This window comes from Haemaphysalis longicornis, unplaced genomic scaffold, assembly GCF_048455015.1.
Source record: "Haemaphysalis longicornis isolate Haplotype H1 unplaced genomic scaffold, Haemaphysalis longicornis Haplotype H1 scaffold_4, whole genome shotgun sequence".
Classification (NCBI taxonomy): Eukaryota; Metazoa; Arthropoda; class Arachnida; order Ixodida; family Ixodidae; genus Haemaphysalis; species Haemaphysalis longicornis.
This window is the reverse complement of record NW_027526361.1, coordinates 18,873,866-18,894,185: the sequence shown is the minus strand read 5'-3', so window position 1 is coordinate 18,894,185 and position 20,320 is coordinate 18,873,866. Positions and strand designations below refer to the sequence as shown.

The 20,320-nt window shown below is 44.3% G+C and overlaps 2 protein-coding genes and 1 long non-coding RNA gene across 5 annotated transcripts in view; all 3 read right to left on the bottom strand.

Annotated features, from left to right (window-relative positions):
• Positions 1-7,485, bottom strand: part of LOC144178328 (uncharacterized) — a 42,413-nt gene extending 34,928 nt beyond the window's left edge. The window contains exons 1-5 of the mRNA XM_077706085.1: positions 7,377-7,485; positions 6,606-6,719; positions 5,835-5,948; positions 5,066-5,179; positions 2,197-2,310 (exon numbers count right to left, since the gene is read on the bottom strand). The gene's annotated coding sequence lies outside the window, so the exon portion shown is untranslated. The remainder of the gene's footprint in view (positions 1-2,196; positions 2,311-5,065; positions 5,180-5,834; positions 5,949-6,605; positions 6,720-7,376) is intronic.
• Positions 7,486-8,833: 1,348 nt separating this feature from the next.
• LOC144178329 (uncharacterized) lies at positions 8,834-13,644 on the bottom strand. Of its 3 annotated transcripts, XM_077706086.1 has the most exons (6): positions 13,530-13,644; positions 12,765-12,884; positions 11,230-11,343; positions 10,460-10,573; positions 9,689-9,802; positions 8,836-9,031 (listed from the first exon to the last, which is right to left on the bottom strand). In XM_077706086.1, the coding sequence occupies exons 1-6, from the start codon at positions 13,621-13,623 to the stop codon at positions 8,904-8,906; spliced, it is 684 nt and encodes a 227-aa protein (XP_077562212.1). In that variant the 5' UTR covers positions 13,624-13,644; the 3' UTR covers positions 8,836-8,903. The 3 variants fall into 3 exon arrangements, with proteins under 3 accessions (XP_077562214.1, XP_077562212.1, XP_077562213.1); XM_077706088.1 differs by lacking the exons at positions 12,765-12,884; positions 13,530-13,644 and adding an exon at positions 12,000-12,114 and having other exon boundaries at positions 8,834-9,031; XM_077706087.1 differs by lacking the exon at positions 12,765-12,884 and having other exon boundaries at positions 8,837-9,031.
• A 3,657-nt stretch (positions 13,645-17,301) lies between these two features.
• Positions 17,302-19,769, bottom strand: LOC144180276 (uncharacterized). The gene is made up of 4 exons (XR_013324360.1): positions 19,649-19,769; positions 18,884-19,003; positions 18,120-18,239; positions 17,302-17,472 (listed from the first exon to the last, which is right to left on the bottom strand). It is a non-coding gene; the product is annotated as an uncharacterized LOC144180276 (long non-coding RNA).
• Positions 19,770-20,320: the final 551 nt, after the last annotated feature.

Below are 20,320 nucleotides of genomic sequence, written 5' to 3'. Positions count from 1 at the left end.
GGAGGAGATAAAGAGGAGCGAACGGAGAGGATCGGGCCAGACACATGTCCGTCTTTGCAGCCGGTTTTCGGCTCCGGTAAACGTTCCGGAAACCGCTCCCCGCCGCCGTTTGGTGGAATTGGACACACATGGTGCGCGGGCGCCGTCGACGGGTCGGGCCGCCCAGCTCCGCCCCGTTCCGTCGTGCGTGCCTGCAGCCTTTGGCAGCCCGCACAGGGCCGCATTGACGCTTGACGGAGTTCGCCTGGGTGCCCCGCCATGCTCGTGATTTCCTCTCGTAGGAGATTGTTGCTTTAAGTAATTGGGGCCAATTGTATCCATTAATAGCGTAAATGGATATAATTGGCCAAGTGCAGTTTTGAGAAAAAAATGTACTACAAAAATAGAAAAAATAAATAATCACAACAGTGAAATTACTAAAAATATGTCTTACATCTTCTCGAAAACGAAGACCTAACTTAAAAAGCCGACAAAAGAACGTTGAAATTACGAAAAAAAAAAATTGCGGAGACGAGCCAGTCATGTAACGCACTGCAGTTCCACAACAATGCATAACTGGCGGAAGTAACGCATTTAATCGTTGTAATAGCGTAATGAGGGTAAATGGTAAAACACAATACCCCCCCCCCCCCGACAAATACACAATATAACCATTTCGCAAAAATGAGGACGAAATTTAAAAAATGCTTCTTATACATGTACTCTGAAAAACGAACACCCAACTAAAAAAGCCTGGAAAAGAACGAGAACACGAATACATAATCGCGCAAACGGACGAAACCAGCACTACGCCTGTCATCTGCGTAAAAACACACTATTGGTCAAGTGCTTAATAACTATAATGGTGTAATTTAGATCACTGGCGAAAAGAAACAAAATAAAACATCAAAATAAAATACCCCAACGTATTAGATTACTCATAGCCAAATCTGTCTCTAAAAAACTCAATGAATACTAGCGCTGTAAGAATGCTACACATTATTGACAATTATGTGGATTTGTGCAAATGCTTTTCTCATTCAATGTGGCAAGAATATGGCTTCGATGGCTGTTCTTTCCACATGAACTTTAGTAAAACCACGGAATCAACCACGATAAAGGAAGCCTTCGCTGACTAAACGGAGAAAAAAAAAACACTGCAATGCCGACACTTTTCAGAGATGTTGCTCTTAGTTTTACTTTATGCAGCGTGCTCTTTTGCAGTTACAAGGCAAGCGAAAGCGATAAGCAGTTATTTTTTGATCCCATATATTTGGTTCTGCTCGTACCAGGGATATCAGCAGATCGTTTTCGGGGATGCGGGCCGCCCTTGAGCTGCTCATGGCTGCGGCGCAGGAGAAAGCCACCTCGCGAAATCCAGGAGCGGAGGACCCACCGAATACAGGCTCCATTTTGAAACGTCATGAATGACGCTTCCGCGCCTCGTGTTGTCATTGGCTGCCGATCCCGGCCAGTTAACTGCCCACACGTTTGACGCGTGGCAGCGGCGGAAAATATCTAGCAGGTTTGACGCATGCGGAGAGCCGGTTTTGGGTGCCAGGCGGGGGCCGTTCCGGATTCCGGAGCAATCCGAAAGTGCGTCCCTCCCAGGAGACCGCACGCTGCCAGCGTTTCCTGCCCCCGTCCACACCTCGAGCCCGCCGAGCTACCGCTCCTGCCCGGCCTACCCTTCCTGACCGCGGCCTACACCTCGTGCCCGCCGAACTACCGGTCCGGTACTGCCTCCCGTTCCTGCCCTCGGATTCACCGCGCAGACCTTTGGAGCCACTGGCTACGCACTACCTCCATCTCTGGCCCCGAGACCCACTTGCCCCGTTGGCATACCGTCGACGTTGGACCACCCCTGCAACCCGAACGATTGCGCGGAACCTGGTGAGGAAGTCGGCACCACTGAGGCACCCCATTAAACTAATTGTTAATGTTTTTTCGCCCGCCTCATTGTGAGCCAGCGAAGAATTCGAACAAATTCTGGCCGAAACAACTAATTTCTTCAGTCACATTTAGAGCTGGTATTTAAGTAAGGTCAAAAGATGAATCGCAGGGTGTCCATGGTAGTTTTCGGTGACTTTCGTGGTGTTCCAATTTGCGGCAGATATAAATGCAGTGCCTAAATGAAAACAAATGTTGAGTTTGTATCTATATGTGTCGTTGATGCCACGGATGTGAGCACAAGGAGTGGTAGTCAATGGTGTATACCATTGCATTTTTCTGATTTCAGCTCTTGCCCATCTTCGCATACGCACTTTCCATCAGGCTCCCGGCATGTGGCCCCTTTTTGTGCGCAGTCAGCTTGGATTTTTGGCGTGCATGCTGGTGTGGGAAATCAAAAAAGATAAATACAGCATTAAAGACAGGCTTCGGGATTTTCAAAAGATTCTGGGCTGAAAAGACGTGGGTTGAGAATGCGTAGCATTGAGGAGGTTATAGCTAGCTTCACGTGCCATTTCACTGCTCTGCTTACCAGTAGAAGGGCGGTCGCGGAATAAATGGTCCCGGAACAAATGGTCCCGGAACAAATGGCCCCGGAACTTATGGTTCCGGAACTAATGGTCCCGGAACAAATGGTCCCAACTTCAAAGTAGGAAGAAATGGTCCCACCACTACTACACCTTAGCGCATGCATGAGGGAAGGAGGGGGGTCAATGTATTTATATTTATGGTTGTATCTGTGCACACTGTATTTTGCGTCTGTTCGTACACAGTATATTTGCTAATGCTGAATTTGCTTGAGCTCAATGCTGTTACAAACCTTTTTTTGTCGCACGTGTACGATCTTCCGTGCTTGATTTGTTCGTACTTTTTTGTTATTCCGAGTGCCAGGCAAACCAGTGGTGAACCTTTCACTCAAAACTCTGCGTGTACTGGGCCGCCCTCGGCCGGTGTTTAAAGTGAATACAATAACGGGCTAGCGTAATTTTCTTCGTGAATGCAGTTTTCTTATGAAAAAGGAGCAACACAACTGTTTAAATTAACATGGCTGACGTGCAATACTCGCAAGAATACAAAATTTTGTTAATGCTTGAGAAGTGAGTCTGACTTCATCCAGTGCGTTGAGCCTATTTACAGTGACGGTATTATTTAGGTTATGTAAAGTATCAAAAATGTGAGTGGGACGGTACTGTTGGCCGCCAGTCAACATAGAGCTGTACTGGTGCATTGCGATCGCCGTTTTGTCGCTATTTCAAAAGGGAGCTTTACTCGATGAGGGTTTATTGGGTTGGCTAAGCTGAGTTACTGTGCTCACCACCTGAAATGCTTCGATATCTGCAGTTCGAATCAAGCGAAGCAACACTAATAAAGATTTTGCACCTCGATAATTTTACAGCTTGCAGTTTAGAAACTGGTTTTTCTCCGAAATTAGGCAATACTTTGCTGGCGGGCGGAATCTCCCCAAAAGCCAAAGCCGAACGTTTAGAGCTGTCTTCGCGCGGCTAACACCTCACGGTGTCGTCGCCTTCCCGCCCTGCCTTTGTCGCCGCGCGCGCGGACACTGTGGGGGAGTCGTGGCTAATCCCTTGGGACGCCGCCGCCCACCGGACTACCGAGAAGAGATCCTTCAACCCGAGGCGAATTCCTAAGGCGAATGACCATCAACGAACAGCGCCGACACCGGCTTCGCAAATCGTCAAAAACTAGAGACGGCACCCTTTCGCTTCCCGTCAGCTCGTCACCGAACGACCCCATACCAACAGAGGTACTAGAGCTCAGCACCCCAGTCTTTTGCCACACAAAAGAGGAAGGAGCACAAAGCATGCACTCCGCGACCCCCAATTTCGCGTCTTTGCTGCTTCATGAAAGGAACTGAGCGTACAGCTAGAAGCGGAGGCGACGCCAATACATGAGCCACCGGCGGCTTTCATTAAATAAATGAGAAGCACGAATTGACAGCCTGGCTTGACCAGCGGCTCAGCTGATGCTTGCTATCAGACGAGACGTCCGCATGTCTCGACACTGTGCCTGTCACCCCCCTCGCTTACTAGCGGCGTCTCGCGACACGTGCGGCTTCCTGGAACACGGCTGGACTCACAAACAATCAAAACGTGGAAAACCGAAAAAAGGAAAATATTACAAAAATCAAATACCGAAAGAGAGAGGGAAGTAATAAATAAGAATGTTCGTCTTGAACGTATAAAAAATGCGACGACTAAAATAAAAATGCCGGATAAAATACGCAAAAAAAAATTCCTAAAACGGGCCAATCGTGTAATGAATGCCCTGTACTTTCACAATAATGCGTGGTTGGCAGAAATACCGCGTTTAATCGTTGTAATCGCCCAAATTAAGCTAACCGGTTTAACGAAATCTGAAAAAAAGAAAACAAAAATAAACAAACCTAAGAAATTAGAAACTGCACTCCAGCAAAATAAAACAAATTTAAACAGAATCCACGTGGAGTTTTATGGAATCATTTTGCCTGAACAGGTGCCTGGGACCATTTGTTCCGGGGCCATAAGTTCCGGGACCATTTGTTCCTACTTTCGAGTAGGGACCATTTGTTCCGGGACCATAAGTTCCGGTACCGTAAGTTCCGGGACCATTTGTTCCGGGACCATTTGTTCCTACACCCGTAGAAGGGGAATATCCGGGACATTCAACAGATTGGAATTTCATATAAAAATGTTTTGGTGCTACTATTTAGTAATTTGAAGGGTTTGGAGCGGTGTGATTTATTGGATACACCTTCATTACGAACGAGTTAACTCGGTAATGGTTGTAGGAGAAACTCAAATGTGCCCTCTCTCATGCAGTGCCTGTATCAAGTATTTCATCAATTTTCAAACCAACAATCCGCTTTGTCTGTGCCTCACATGTGAGCGAGCGAAGAATCCGGACGAATTCTGGCCAGAACAACTAATTTCATTGGTCACTTTTAAGAGCTGGTATTTAAGTAAGGCCAAAGCATGAATCGCAGGGTGTCCATTCTTGTAGTTTTCGGTCACTTTCGTGGTGTTCGCGGCAGATATAAATGCAGTGCCTAAATGAACACAAATGTTGAGTTTGACATCTAAATGGGTCGTTGATGCCACGGATGTGAGCACAAGGAGTAGTAGTCAATGGTGTATACCTTTGCATTTCTCTGATTTCAGCTCTTGCCCATCTTCGCATACGCACTTTCCATCAGGCTCCCGGCATGTGGCCCCTTTTTGTGCGCAGTCAGCTTGGATTGTTAGAGTGCATGCTGGAGTGGGAAATCAAAAAAGAGAAATACAGTATTAAAGACAGACTTCGGGATTTTCAAAAAATTCCAGGCTGAAAAGACGTGGGTTGAGAATGCGTAACATTGAGTAGGTTATAGCAAGCTTCACTTGCGATTACACTGCTCTGCTTACCAGTGGAAGGGGAATATCCGGGACATTCCACAGATTGGAATTTCATAAAAATGTCTTGGTGATACTTCTTAGTAACTGGAAGGGTGTGGAGCGGTGTGATTTATTGGATATACCTTCATTACGAACGAATTATCTCGGTAATGGTTGTAGGAGAAACTTAATTGTACCCTCACTCTTTCAGTTCCTGTATCAAGTATTTCATCAATTTTCAAACCAACAATACGCTTTGTCTGTGCCACACATGTGAGCGAGCGCAGAATTCCGACAAATTCTGGCAAGAACTACTAATTTCATTGGTCACGTTTAAGAGCTGATATTTAAGTAAGTCCAAAGGATGAATTGCAGGGTGTCCGTTCGTGTAGTTTTCGGTGACTTTCGTGGTGTTCCAATTCGCGGCAGATATAAACGCAGTGCCTAAATGAACACAAATGTCGAGTTCGAGATCTAGATGTGCCGCTGATGACACAGATGTGAGCACAAGGAGTGGTAGTCACCGGTGTATACCATTGCATTTGTCTCCTTTCAGCTCTTGCCCATCTTCGCATACGCACTTTCCATCAGGCTCCCGGCATGTGGCCCGTTTTTGTGCGCAGTCAGCTTGGATTTTCGGCGTGCATGCTGGTGTGGAAAATCAAAACAGAGAAATACAGTATTAAAGACAGGCTTCGGGTTGTTCAAAATATTGTAGGCTGCAAAGACGTGGATTGAGAATGCGTAGCGTTGAGGAAGTTATAGCTAGCTTCACGTGCCATTTCACTGTTCTGCTCACAGGTAGAAGGGGAATATCCGGAACATTCAGCACATTGAAGATTCTTCTTAAAATGTTTTGGTGCTGCTTTTTAGTAATTTAAAGGGTGGGGCGCGATGTGATTTATCGGAGATACCTTCATTACGAACGAGTTAACTCGGTAATGGTCGTAGGAGAAACTCAAATGTGCCCTTACTCATGCAGTACCTGTATCAAGAATTTCATCTATTTTCAAACCAACAATAGGCTTTGTCTGTGCCACACATGTTAGCGAGCAAAGAATTTCGACAATTTCTTGGCGGAACAACTAATTTCTTCGGTCATATTTTCGAGCTGGTATTTAAGTAAGGCGAAAGGATTAATCGCAGGGTGTCCATTCTTGCATTTTTCGGTGACTTTCGTGGTGTTCCAGTTCGCGGCAGATATAAATGCAGTGCCTAAATGAACACAACTGTTGAGTTTGACATCTCGATGTGTCGTTGATGCCAAGGATGTGAGCACAAGGAGTGGTAGTCAACGGTGTATACCATTGCATTTGTCTCCTTTCAGCTCTTGCCCATCTTCGCATACGCACTTTCCATCAGGCGGCCGGCATGTGGCCCCTTTTTGTACGCAGTCAGCTTGGATTTTCGGCGTGCATGCTTGTGTGGAAAATCAAAACAGAGAAATACAGTATTAAAGACAGGCTTCGGGTTGTTCAAAATATTGTAGGCTGCAAAGACGTGGATTGAGAATGCGTAGCGTTGAGGAAGTTATAGCTAGCTTCACGTGCCATTTCACTGTTCTGCTCACCAGAAATAGGGGAATATCCGGAACATTCAGCACATTGAAGATTCTTCTTAAAATGTTTTGGTGCTGCTTTTTAGTAATTTAAAGGTTGGGGCGCGATGTGATTTATCGGAGATACCTTCATTACGAACGAGTTAACTCGGTAATGGTCGTAGGAGAAACTCAAATGTGCCCTTACTCATGCAGTGCCTGTATCAAGAATTTCATCTATTTTCAAACCAACAATAGGCTTTGTCTGTGCCACACATGTGAGCGAGCAAAGAATTTCGACAATTTCTTGGCGGAACAACTAATTTCTTCGGTCATATTTTCGAGCTGGTATTTAAGTAAGGCGAAAGGATTAACCGCAGGGTGTCCATTCTTGCATTTTTCGGTGACTTTCGTGGTGTTCCAATTCGCGGCAGATATAAATGCAGTGCCTAAATGAACACAACTGTTGAGTTTGACATCTCGATGTGTCGTTGATGCCAAGGATGTGAGCACAAGGAGTGGTAGTCAACGGTGTATACCATTGCATTTGTCTCCTTTCAGCTCTTGCCCATCTTCGCATACGCACTTTCCATCAGGCGCCCGGCATGTGGCCCCTTTTTGTACGCAGTCAGCTTGGATTTTCGGCGTGCATGCTGGTGTGGAAAATCAAAAAAGAGAAATACAGTATTAAAGACAGGCTTCGGGTTGTTCAAAATATTGTAGGCTGCAAAGACGTTTGTTCAGAATGCGTAGCGTTGATGAAGTTATAGCTAGCTTCACGCGCCATTTCACTGTTCTGCTCACCAGTAGAAGGGGAATATTCGGAACATTCAGCAGATTGAATTTTCTTCTACAAATATTTTGGTGGTACTGTTTAGTAATTTAAATGGTGGGGCGCGATGTGATTTATTGGAGATACCTTCATTACGAACGAGTTAACTCGGTAATGGTTGTAGGAGAAACTTAATTGTACCCTCACACATGCAGTTCCTGTATCAAGTATTTCATCAATTTTCAAACCAACAATACGCTTTGTCTGTGCCACACATGTCAGCGAGCGCAGTATTCGGACAAATTCTGGCAAGAACTACTAATTTCATTGGTCACGTTTAAGAGCTGCTATTTAAGTAAGTCCAAAGGATGAATTGCAGGGTGTCCGTTCGTGTAGTTTTCGGTGACTTTCGTGGTGTTCCAATTCGCGGCAGATATAAACGCAGTGCCTACATGAACACAAATGTCGAGTTCGAGATCTAGATGTGCCGCTGATGCCACAGATGTGAGCACAAGGAGTGGAAGTCACCGGTGTATACCATTGCATTTGTCTCCTTTCAGCTCTTGCCCATCTTCGCATACGCACTTTCCATCAGGCTCCCGGCATGTGGCCCCTTTTTGTGCGCAGTCAGCTTGGATTTTCGGCGTGCATGCTGGTGTGGAAAATCAAAAAAGAGAAATACAGTATTAAAGACAGGCTTCGGGTTGTTCAAAATATTGTAGGCTGCAAAGACGTGGATTGAGAATGCGTAGCGTTGAGGAAGTTATAGTTAGCTTCACGTGCCATTTCACTGTTCTGCTCACCAGTAGAAGGGGAATATCCGGAACATTCAGCAGATTGAAGATTCTTCTTAAAATGTTTTGGTGCTACTTTTTAGTAATTTAAAGGGTGGGGCGCGATGTGATTTATCGGAGATACCTTCATTACGAACGAGTTAACTCGGTAAGAGTCGTAGGAGAAACTCAAATGTGCCCTCACTCATGCAGTGCTGTATCAATAATTTCATCTATTTTCAAACCAACAATAGGCTTTGTCTGCGCCACACATGTGAGCGAGCAAAGAATTTCGACAATTTCTTGGCGGAACAACTAATTTCTTCGGTCATATTTTCGAGCTGGTATTTAAGTAAGGCGAAAGGATTAATCGCAGGGTGTCCATTCTTGTATTTTTCGGTGACTTTCGTGGTGTTCCAATTCGCGGCAGATATAAATGCAGTGCCTAAATGAACACAAATGTTGAGTTTGACATCTCGATGTGTCGTTGATGCCACGGATGTGAGCACAAGGAGTGGTAGTCAACGGTGTATACCATTGCATTTGTCTCCTTTCAGCTCTTGCCCATCTTCGCATACGCACTTTCCTTCAGGCTCCCGGCATGTGGCCCCTTTTTGTGCGCAGTCAGCTTGGATTTTTGGCGTGCATGCTGGTGTGGAAAATCAAAAAAGAGAAATACAGTATTAAAGACAGGCTTCGGGTTGTTCAAAATATTGTAGGCTGCAAAGACGTGGATTGAGAATGCGTAGCGTTGAGGAAGTTATAGTTAGCTTCACGTGCCATTTCACTGTTCTGCTCACCAGTAGAAGGGGAATATCCGGAACATTCAGCACATTGAAGATTCTTCTTAAAATGTTTTGGTGCTACTTTTTAGTAATTTAAAGGGTGGGGCGCGATGTGATTTATCGGAGATACCTTCATTACGAACGAGTTAACTCGGTAATGGTCGTAGGAGAAACTCAAATGTGCCCTTACTCATGCAGTGCCTGTATCAAGAATTTCATCTATTTTCAAACCAACAATAGGCTTTGTCTGTGCCACACATGTGAGCGAGCAAAGAATTTCGACAATTTCTTGGCGGAACAACTAATTTCTTCGGTCATATTTTCGAGCTGGTATTTAAGTAAGGCGAAAGGATTAATCGCAGGGTGTCCATTCTTGTATTTTTCGGTGACTTTCGTGGTGTTCCAATTCGCGGCAGATATAAATGCAGTGCCTAAATGAACACAAATGTTGAGTTTGACATCTCGATGTGTCGTTGATGCCACGGATGTGAGCACAAGGAGTGGTAGTCAACGGTGTATACCATTGCATTTGTCTCCTTTCAGCTCTTGCCCATCTTCGCATACGCACTTTCCATCAGGCTCCCGGCATGTGGCCCCTTTTTGTGCGCAGTCAGCTTGGATTTTTGGCGTGCATGCTGGTGTGGAAAATCAAAACAGAGAAATACAGTATTAAAGACAGGCTTCGGGTTGTTCAAAATATTGTAGGCTGCAAAGACGTGGATTGAGAATGCGTAGCGTTGAGGAAGTTATAGCTAGCTTCACGTGCCATTTCACTGTTCTGCTCACCAGTAGAAGGGGAATATCCGGAACATTCAGCACATTGAAGATTCTTCTTAAAATGTTTTGGTGCTACTTTTTAGTAATTTAAAGGGTGGGGCGCGATGTGATTTATCGGAGATACCTTCATTACGAACGAGTTAACTCGGTAATGGTCGTAGGAGAAACTCAAATGTGCCCTTACTCATGCAGTGCCTGTATCAAGAATTTCATCTATTTTCAAACCAACAATAGGCTTTATCTGTGCCACACATGTGAGCGAGCAAAGAATTTCGACAATTTCTTGGCGGAACAACTAATTTCTTCGGTCATATTTTCGAGCTGGTATTTAAGTAAGGCGAAAGGATTAATCGCAGGGTGTCCATTCTTGTATTTTTCGGTGACTTTCGTGGTGTTCCAATTCGCGGCAGATATAAATGCAGTGCCTAAATGAACACAAATGTTGAGTTTGACATCTCGATGTGTCGTTGATGCCACGGATGTGAGCACAAGGAGTGGTAGTCAACGGTGTATACCATAGCATTTGTCTCCTTTCAGCTCTTGCCCATCTTCGCATACGCACTTTCCATCAGGCTCCCGGCATGTGGCCCCTTTTTGTGCGCAGTCAGCTTGGATTTTCGGCGTGCATGCTGGTGTGGAAAATCATAAAAGAGAAATACAGTATTAAAGACAGGCTTCGGGTTGTTCAAAATATTGTAGGCTGCAAAGACGTGGATTGAGAATGCGTAGCGTTGAGGAAGTTATAGCTAGCTTCACGTGCCATTTCACTGTTCTGCTCACCAGTAGAAGGGGAATATCCGGAACATTCAGCAGATTGAAGATTCTTCTTAAAATGTTTTGGTGCTACTTTTTAGTAATTTAAAGGGTGGGGCGCGATGTGATTTATCAGAGATACCTTCATTACGAACGAGTTAACACGGTAAGAGTCGTAGGAGAAACTCAAATGTGCCCTCACTCATGCAGTGCTGTATCAATAATTTCATCTATTTTCAAACCAACAATAGGCTTTGTCTGCGCCACACATGTGAGCGAGCAAAGAATTTCGACAATTTCTTGGCGGAACAACTAATTTCTTCGGTCATATTTTCGAGCTGGTATTTAAGTAAGGCGAAAGGATTAATCGCAGGGTGTCCATTCTTGTATTTTTCGGTGACTTTCGTGGTGTTCCAATTCGCGGCAGATATAAATGCAGTGCCAAAATGAACACAAATATTGAGTTTGACATCTCGATGTGTCGTTGATGCCACGGATGTGAGCACAAGGAGTGGTAGTCAACGGTGTATACCTTTGCATTTTTCTGATTTCAGCTCTAGCCCATCTTCGCATACGCACTTTCCATCAGGCTCCCGGCATGTGGCCCCTTTTTGTGCGCAGTCAGCTTGCATTGTTGGCGTGCATGCTGGTGTGGCAAATCAAAAAAGAGAAATACAGTTTTAAAGACAGGCCTCGGGATTTTCAAAAGATTCCCGGCTGAAAAGACGTGGGTTGAGAATGCGGAACATTGAGGAAGTTATAGCTAGCTTCACGTGCCATTTCCCTGCTCTGCTTACCAGTAGAATGGGAATATCTGGGACAATCAGCAGATTGAAGTTTCATCTAAAAATGTTTTGGTGCTACTTATTAGTAATTTAAAGAGTGGGGCGTGGTGTGATTTATTAGATATACCTTCATTACGAACGAGTTAACTCGGTAATGGTTGTAGGAGAAACATAAATGTACGCTCACTCATGCTGTGCCTGTATCAAGTATTTCATCAATTTTAAAATCAACTATCCGCTTTGTCTGTGCCACACATGTGAACGAGTGAAGGATTCGGGCAAATTCTGGCCAGAACTAATTTCATTGGTCACATTTTAGAGGTTGTTTTTAAGCAAGGCCAAAGGATCAAGCGCAGGGTGTCCATTCTTGCAGTTTTCGTTGACTTTCGTGGTGTTCCAATTCGCGGCAGATATAAACGCCGAGGCTAAATGAACACAAAAATGCTGAGTTTGTGATCTAGATGTGCCGCAGATGCCACGGATGTGAGCACAAGGAATGGAAGTCACCGGTGTATACCATTGCATTTGTCTCCTTTCAGCTCTTGCCCATCTTCGCATACGCACTTTCCATCCCAGCATGTGGCTCCTTTTTGCACACAGTCAGCTTGCATTGTTGGCTCGCATGCTGGTGTGGGAACTGAAAAAAGAGAAATACAGTAATAAAGACAGGCTTCGGGATTTTCGAAAGATTCTAGGCTGAAAAGACGTGTGTTGAGAATGCGTAGCATTGAGGAAGTTATAGCTAGCTTCACGTGCCATTTCACTGCTCTGCTTACCAGTAGAAGGGGAAAATCAGGGACATTCAGCAGTTTGGAGTTTCATCTAAAAATGTTTTGGTGCTACTTTTTAGTAATTTAAAGGGTGGGGCGTGGTGTGATTTTTTGGATATACCTTCATTACGAACGAGTTAACTCGGTAGTGGTTGTAGAAGATACACAAATGTACCCTCACTCATGCGGTGCCTGTATCAAGTATTTCATCAATTTTAAAATCAACTATCCGCTTTGTCTGTGCCACACATGTGAACGAGTGAAGGATTCGGGCAAATTCTGGCCAAAACAACTAATTTGATTGGTCACGTTTTAGAGGTTGTATTTAAGCAAGGCCAAAGGATCAATCGCAGCGTGTCCATTCTTGCAGTTTTCGTTGATTTTCGTGGTGTTCCAATTCGCGGCAGATATAAACGCCGAGGCTAAATGAACACAAATGCTGAGTTTGTGATCTAGATGTGCCGCAGATGCCACGGATGTGAGCACAAGGAATGGAAGTCACCGGTGTATACCATTGCATTTGTCTCCTTTCAGCTCTTGCCCATCTTCGCATACGCACTTCCCATCCCGGCATGTGGCTCCTTTTTGCACGCAGGCAGCTTGCATTGTTGGCACGCATGCTGGTGTGCGAACTGAAAAAAGAGAAATACAGTATTAAAGACAGGCTTCGGGATTTTCGAAAGATTCTAGGCTGAAAAGACGTGGGTTGAGAATGCGGAACATTGAGGAAGTTATAGCTAGCTTCACGTGCCATTTCCCTGCTCTGCTTACCAGTAGAATGGGAATATCTGGGACAATCAGCAGATTGAAGTTTCATCTAAAAATGTTTTGGTGCTACTTATTAGTAATTTAAAGAGTGGGGCGTGGTGTGATTTATTAGATATACCTTCATTACGAACGAGTTAACTCGGTAATGGTTGTAGGAGAAACATAAATGTACGCTCACTCATGCTGTGCCTGTATCAAGTATTTCATCAATTTTCAAATCAACTATCCGCTTTTTCTGTGCCACATATGTGAACGAGCGAAGAATTCGGGCAAATTCTGGCCAGAACAACTAATTTCATTGGTCACGTTTTAGAGGTGGTATTTAAGCAAGGCCAAAGGATCAATCACAGGGTGTCCATTCTTGCAGTGTTCGTTGACTTTCGTTGTGTTCCAATTCGCGGCAGATTTAAACGCAGTGGCTAAATGAACACAAATGCTGAGTTTGTGATCTAGATGTGCCGCTTATGCCACGTATGTGAGTACAAGGAATGGAAGTCACCAGTGTATACCATTGCATTTGCCTCCTTTCAGCTCTTGCCCATCTTCGCATACGCACTTCCCATCCCGGCATGTGGCTCCTTTTTGCACGCAGGCAGCTTGCATTGTTGGCTCGCATGCTGGTGTGCGAACTGAAAAAAGAGAAATACAGTATTAAAGACAGGCTTCGGTATTTTCGAAAGATTCTAGGCTGAAAAGACGTGTGTTGAGACTGCGTAGCATTGAGGAAGTTATAGCTAGCTTCACGTGCCATTTCACTGCTCTGCTTACCAGTAGAAGGGGAAAATCAGCGACATTCAGCAGATTGAAGTTTCATCTAAAAATGTTTTGGTGCTACTTTTTAGTAATTTAAAGGGTGGGGCGTGGTGTGATTTATTGGATATACCTTCATTACGAACGAGTTAACTCGGTAGTGTTTGTAGAAGATACACAAATGTACCCTCACTCATGCGGTGCCTGTATCAAGTATTTCATCAATTTTAAAATCAACTATCCGCTTTGTCTGTGCCACACATGTGAACGAGTGAAGGATTCGGGCAAATTCTGGCCAGAACTAATTTCATTGGTCACATTTTAGAGGTTGTTTTTAAGCAAGGCCAAAGGATCAAGCGCAGGGTGTCCATTCTTGCAGTTTTCGTTGACTTTCGTGGTGTTCCAATTCGCGGCAGATATAAACGCCGAGGCTAAATGAACACAAAAATGCTGAGTTTGTGATCTAGATGTGCCGCAGATGCCACGGATGTGAGCACAAGGAATGGAAGTCACCGGTGTATACCATTGCATTTGTCTCCTTTCAGCTCTTGCCCATCTTCGCATACGCACTTTCCATCCCAGCATGTGGCTCCTTTTTGCACACAGTCAGCTTGCATTGTTGGCTCGCATGCTGGTGTGGGAACTGAAAAAAGAGAAATACAGTAATAAAGACAGGCTTCGGGATTTTCGAAAGATTCTAGGCTGAAAAGACGTGTGTTGAGAATGCGTAGCATTGAGGAAGTTATAGCTAGCTTCACGTGCCATTTCACTGCTCTGCTTACCAGTAGAAGGGGAAAATCAGGGACATTCAGCAGATTGGAGTTTCATCTAAAAATGTTTTGGTGCTACTTTTTAGTAATTTAAAGGGTGGGGCGTGGTGTGATTTTTTGGATATACCTTCATTACGAACGAGTTAACTCGGTAGTGGTTGTAGAAGATACACAAATGTACCCTCACTCATGCGGTGCCTGTATCAAGTATTTCATCAATTTTAAAATCAACTATCCGCTTTGTCTGTGCCACACATGTGAACGAGTGAAGGATTCGGGCAAATTCTGGCCAAAACAACTAATTTGATTGGTCACGTTTTAGAGGTTGTATTTAAGCAAGGCCAAAGGATCAATCGCAGCGTGTCCATTCTTGCAGTTTTCGTTGATTTTCGTGGTGTTCCAATTCGCGGCAGATATAAACGCCGAGGCTAAATGAACACAAATGCTGAGTTTGTGATCTAGATGTGCCGCAGATGCCACGGATGTGAGCACAAGGAATGGAAGTCACCGGTGTATACCATTGCATGTGTCTCCTTTCAGCTCTTGCCCATCTTCGCATACGCACTTCCCATCCCGGCATGTGGCTCCTTTTTGCACGCAGGCAGCTTGCATTGTTGGCTCGCATGCTGGTGTGGGAACTGAAAAAAGAGAAATACAGTATTAAAGACAGGCTTCGGGATTTTCGAAAGATTCTAGGCTGAAAAGACGTGTGTTGAGAATGCGTAGCATTGAGGAAGTTATAGCTAGCTTCACGTGTCATTTCACTGCTCTGCTTACCAGTAGAAGGGGAAAATCAGGGACATTCAGCAGATTGAAGTTTCATCTAAAAATGTCTTGGTGCTACTTTTTAGTAATTTAAAGGGTGGGGCGTGGTGTGATTTATTGGATATACCTTCATTACGAACGAGTGAACTCGGTAGTGGTTGTAGAAGAAACACAAATGTACCCTCACTCATGCGGTGCCTGTATCAAGTATTTCATCAATTTTAAAATCAACTATCCGCTTTGTCTGTGCCACACATGTGAACGAGTGAAGAATTCGGGCAAATTCTGACCAGAACAACTAATTTCATTGGTCACGTTTTAGAGGTTGTATTTAAGCAAGGCCAAAGGATCAATCGCAGGGTGTCCATTCTTGCAGTTTTCGTTGAATTTCGTGGTGTTCCAATTCGCGGCAGATATAAACGCCGAGGCTAAATGAACACAAATGCTGAGTTTGTGATCTAGATGTGCCGCAGATGCCACGGATGTGAGCAGAAGGAATGGAAGTCACCGGTGTATACCATTGCATTTGTCTCCTTTCAGCTCTTGCCCATCTTCGCATACGCACTTTCCATCCCGGCATGTGGCTCCTTTTTGCACACAGTCAGCTTGCATTGTTGGCTCGCATGCTGGTGTGGGAACTGAAAAAAGAGAAATACAGTTTTAAAGACAGGCTTCGGGATTTTCGAAAGATTCTAGGCTGAAAAGACGTGTGTTGAGAATGCGTAGCATTGAGGAAGTTATAGCTAGCTTCACGTGCCATTTCACTGCTCTGCTTACCAGTAGAAGGGGAAAATCAGGGACATTCAGCAGATTGAAGTTTCATCTAAAAATGTTTTGGTGCTACTTTTTAGTAATTTAAAGGGTGGGGCGTGGTGTGATTTATTGGATATACCTTCATTACGAACGAGTTAACTCGGTAGTGGTTGTAGAAGATATACAAATGTACCCTCACTCATGCGGTGCCTGTATCAAGTATTTCATCAATTTTAAAATCAACTATCCGCTTTGTCTGTGCCACACATGTGAACGAGTGAAGGATTCGGGCAAATTCTGGCCAAAACAACTAATTTGATTGGTCACGTTTTAGAGGTTGTATTTAAGCAAGGCCAAAGGATCAATCGCAGCGTGTCCATTCTTGCAGTTTTCGTTGACTTTCGTGGTGTTCCAATTCGCGGCAGATATAAACGCCGAGGCTAAATGAACACAAATGCTGAGTTTGTGATCTAGATGTGCCGCAGATGCCACGGATGTGAGCACAAGGAATGGAAGTCACCGGTGTATACCATTGCATTTGTCTCCTTTCAGCTCTTGCCCATCTTCGCATACGCACTTCCCATCCCGGCATGTGGCTCCTTTTTGCACGCAGGCAGCTTGCATTGTTGGCACGCATGCTGGTGTGCGAACTGAAAAAAGAGAAATACAGTATTAAAGACAGGCTTCGGGATTTTCGAAAGATTCTAGGCTGAAAAGACGTGTGTTGAGAATGCGTAGCATTGAGGAAGTTATAGCTAGCTTCACGTGCCATTTCACTGCTCTGCTTACCAGTAGAAGGGGAAAATCAGGGGCATTCAGCAGATTGGAGTTTCATCTAAAAATGTTTTGGTGGTACTTTTTAGTAATTTAAAGGGTGGGGCGTGGTGTGATTTATTGGATATACCTTCATTACGAACGAGTTAACTCGGTAGTGGTTGTAGAAGATACACAAATGTACCCTCACTCATGCGGTGCCTGTATCAAGTATTTCATCAATTTTAAAATCAACTATCCGCTTTGTCTGTGCCACACATGTGAACGAGTGAAGGATTCGGGCAAATTCTGGCCAGAACTAATTTCATTGGTCACATTTTAGAGGTTGTTTTTAAGCAAGGCCAAAGGATCAAGCGCAGGGTGTCCATTCTTGAAGTTTTCGTTGACTTTCGTGGTGTTCCAATTCGCGGCAGATATAAACGCCGAGGCTAAATGAACACAAAAATGCTGAGTTTGTGATCTAGATGTGCCGCAGATGCCACGGATGTGAGCACAAGGAATGGAAGTCACCGGTGTATACCATTGCATTTGTCTCCTTTCAGCTCTTGCCCATCTTCGCATACGCACTTTCCATCCCAGCATGTGGCTCCTTTTTGCACACAGTCAGCTTGCATTGTTGGCTCGCATGCTGTTGTGGGAACTGAAAAAAGAGAAATACAGTAATAAAGACAGGCTTCGGGATTTTCGAAAGATTCTAGGCTGAAAAGACGTGTGTTGAGAATGCGTAGCATTGAGGAAGTTATAGCTAGCTTCACGTGCCATTTCACTGCTCTGCTTACCAGTAGAAGGGGAAAATCAGGGACATTCAGCAGATTGGAGTTTCATCTAAAAATGTTTTGGTGCTACTTTTTAGTAATTTAAAGGGTGGGGCGTGGTGTGATTTTTTGGATATACCTTCATTACGAACGAGTTAACTCGGTAGTGGTTGTAGAAGATACACAAATGTACCCTCACTCATGCGGTGCCTGTATCAAGTATTTCATCAATTTTAAAATCAACTATCCGCTTTGTCTGTGCCACACATGTCAACGAGTGAAGGATTCGGGCAAATTCTGGCCAAAACAACTAATTTGATTGGTCACGTTTTAGAGGTTGTATTTAAGCAAGGCCAAAGGATCAATCGCAGCGTGTCCATTCTTGCAGTTTTCGTTGACTTTCGTGGTGTTCCAATTCGCGGCAGATATAAACGCCGAGGCTAAATGAACACAAAAATACTGAGTTTGTGATCTAGATGTGCCGCAGATGCCACGGATGTGAGCACAAGGAATGGAAGTCACCGGTGTATACCATTGCATTTGTCTCGTTTCAGCTCTTGCCCATCTTCGCATACGCACTTCCCATCCCGGCATGTGGCTCCTTTTTGCACGCAGTCAGCTTGCATTGTTGGCTCGCATGCTGGTGTGCGAACTGAAAAAAGAGAAATACAGTATTAAAGACAGGCTTCGGGATTTTCGAAAGATTCTAGGCTGAAAAGACGTGTGTTGAGAATGCGTAGCATTGAGGAAGTTATAGCTAGCTTCACGAGCCATTTCACTGCTCTGCTTACCAGTAGAAGGGGAAAATCAGGGACATTCAGCAGATTGGAGTTTCATCTAAAAATGTTTTGGTGCTACTTTTTAGTAATTTAAAGGGTGGGGCGTGGTGTGATTTATTGGATATACCTTCATTACGAACGAGTTAACTCGGTAGTGGTTGTAGAAGATACACAAATGTACCCTCCCTCATGCGGTGCCTGTATCAAGTATTTCATCAATTTTAGAATCAACTATCCGCTTTGTCTGTGCCACACATGTGAACGAGTGAAGGATTCGGGCAAATTCTGACCAGAACAACTAATTTCATTGGTCACGTTTTAGAGGTTGTATTTAAGCAAGGCCAAAGGATCAATCGCAGCTTTCCATTCTTGCAGTTTTCGTGGACTTTCGTGGTGTTGCAATTCGCGGCAGATATAAACGCCGAGGCTAAATGAACACAAATGCTGAGTTTGTGATCTAGATGTGCCGCAGATGCCACGGATGTGAGCACAAGGAATGGAAGTCACCGGTGTATACCATTGCATTTGTCTCCTTTCAGCTCTTGCCCATCTTCGCATACGCACTTTCCATCCCAGCATGTGGCTCCTTTTTGCACACAGTCAGCTTGCATTGTTGGCTCGCATGCTGTTGTGGGAACTGAAAAAAGAGAAATACAGTATTAAAGACAGGCTTCGGGATTTTCGAAAGATTCTAGGCTGAAAAGACGTGTGTTGAGAATGCGTAGCATTGAGGAAGTTATAGCTAGCTTCACGTGCCATTTCACAGCTCTGCTTACCAGTAGAAGGGGAAAATCAGGGACATTCAGCAGATTGGAGTTTCATCTAAAAATGTTTTGGTGCTACTTTTTAGTAATTTAAAGGGTGGGGCGTGGTGTGATTTTTTGGATATACCTTCATTACGAACGAGTTAACTCGGTAGTGGTTGTAGAAGATACACAAATGTACCCTCACTCATGCGGTGCCTGTATCAAGTATTTCATCAATTTTAAAATCAACTATCCGCTTTGTCTGTGCCACACATGTCAACGAGTGAAGGATTCGGGCAAATTCTGGCCAAAACAACTAATTTGATTGGTCACGTTTTAGAGGTTGTATTTAAGCAAGGCCAAAGGATCAATCGCAGCGTGTCCATTCTTGCAGTTTTCGTTGATTTTCGTGGTGTTCCAATTCGCGGCAGATATAAACGCCGAGGCTAAATGAACACAAATGCTGAGTTTGTGATCTAGATGTGCCGCAGATGCCACGGATGTGAGCACAAGGAATGGAAGTCACCGGTGTATACCATTGCATGTGTCTCCTTTCAGCTCTTGCCCATCTTCGCATACGCACTTCCCATCCCGGCATGTGGCTCCTTTTTGCACGCAGGCAGCTTGCATTGTTGGCTCGCATGCTGGTGTGGGAACTGAAAAAAGAGAAATACAGTATTAAAGACAGGCTTCGGGATTTTCGAAAGATTCTAGGCTGAAAAGACGTGTGTTGAGAATGCGTAGCATGTAGGAAGTTATAGCTAGCTTCACGTGACATTTCACTGCTCTGCTTGCCAGTAGAAGGGGAAAATCAGGGACATTCAGCAGATTGAAGTTTCATCTAAAAATGTCTTGGTGCTACTTTTTAGTAATTTAAAGGGTGGGGCGTGGTGTGATTTATTGGATATACCTTCATTACGAACGAGTTAACTCGGTAGTGGTTGTAGAAGAAACACAAATGTACCCTCACTCATGCGGTGCCTGTATCAAGTATTTCATCAATTTTAAAATCAACTATCCGCTTTGTCTGTGCCACACATGTGAACGAGTGAAGAATTCGGGCAAATTCTGACCAGAACAACTAATTTCATTGGTCACGTTTTAGAGGTTGTATTTAAGCAAGGCCAAAGGATCAATCGCAGGGAGTCCATTCTTGCAGTTTTCGTTGAATTTCGTGGTGTTCCAATTCGCGGCAGATATAAACGCCG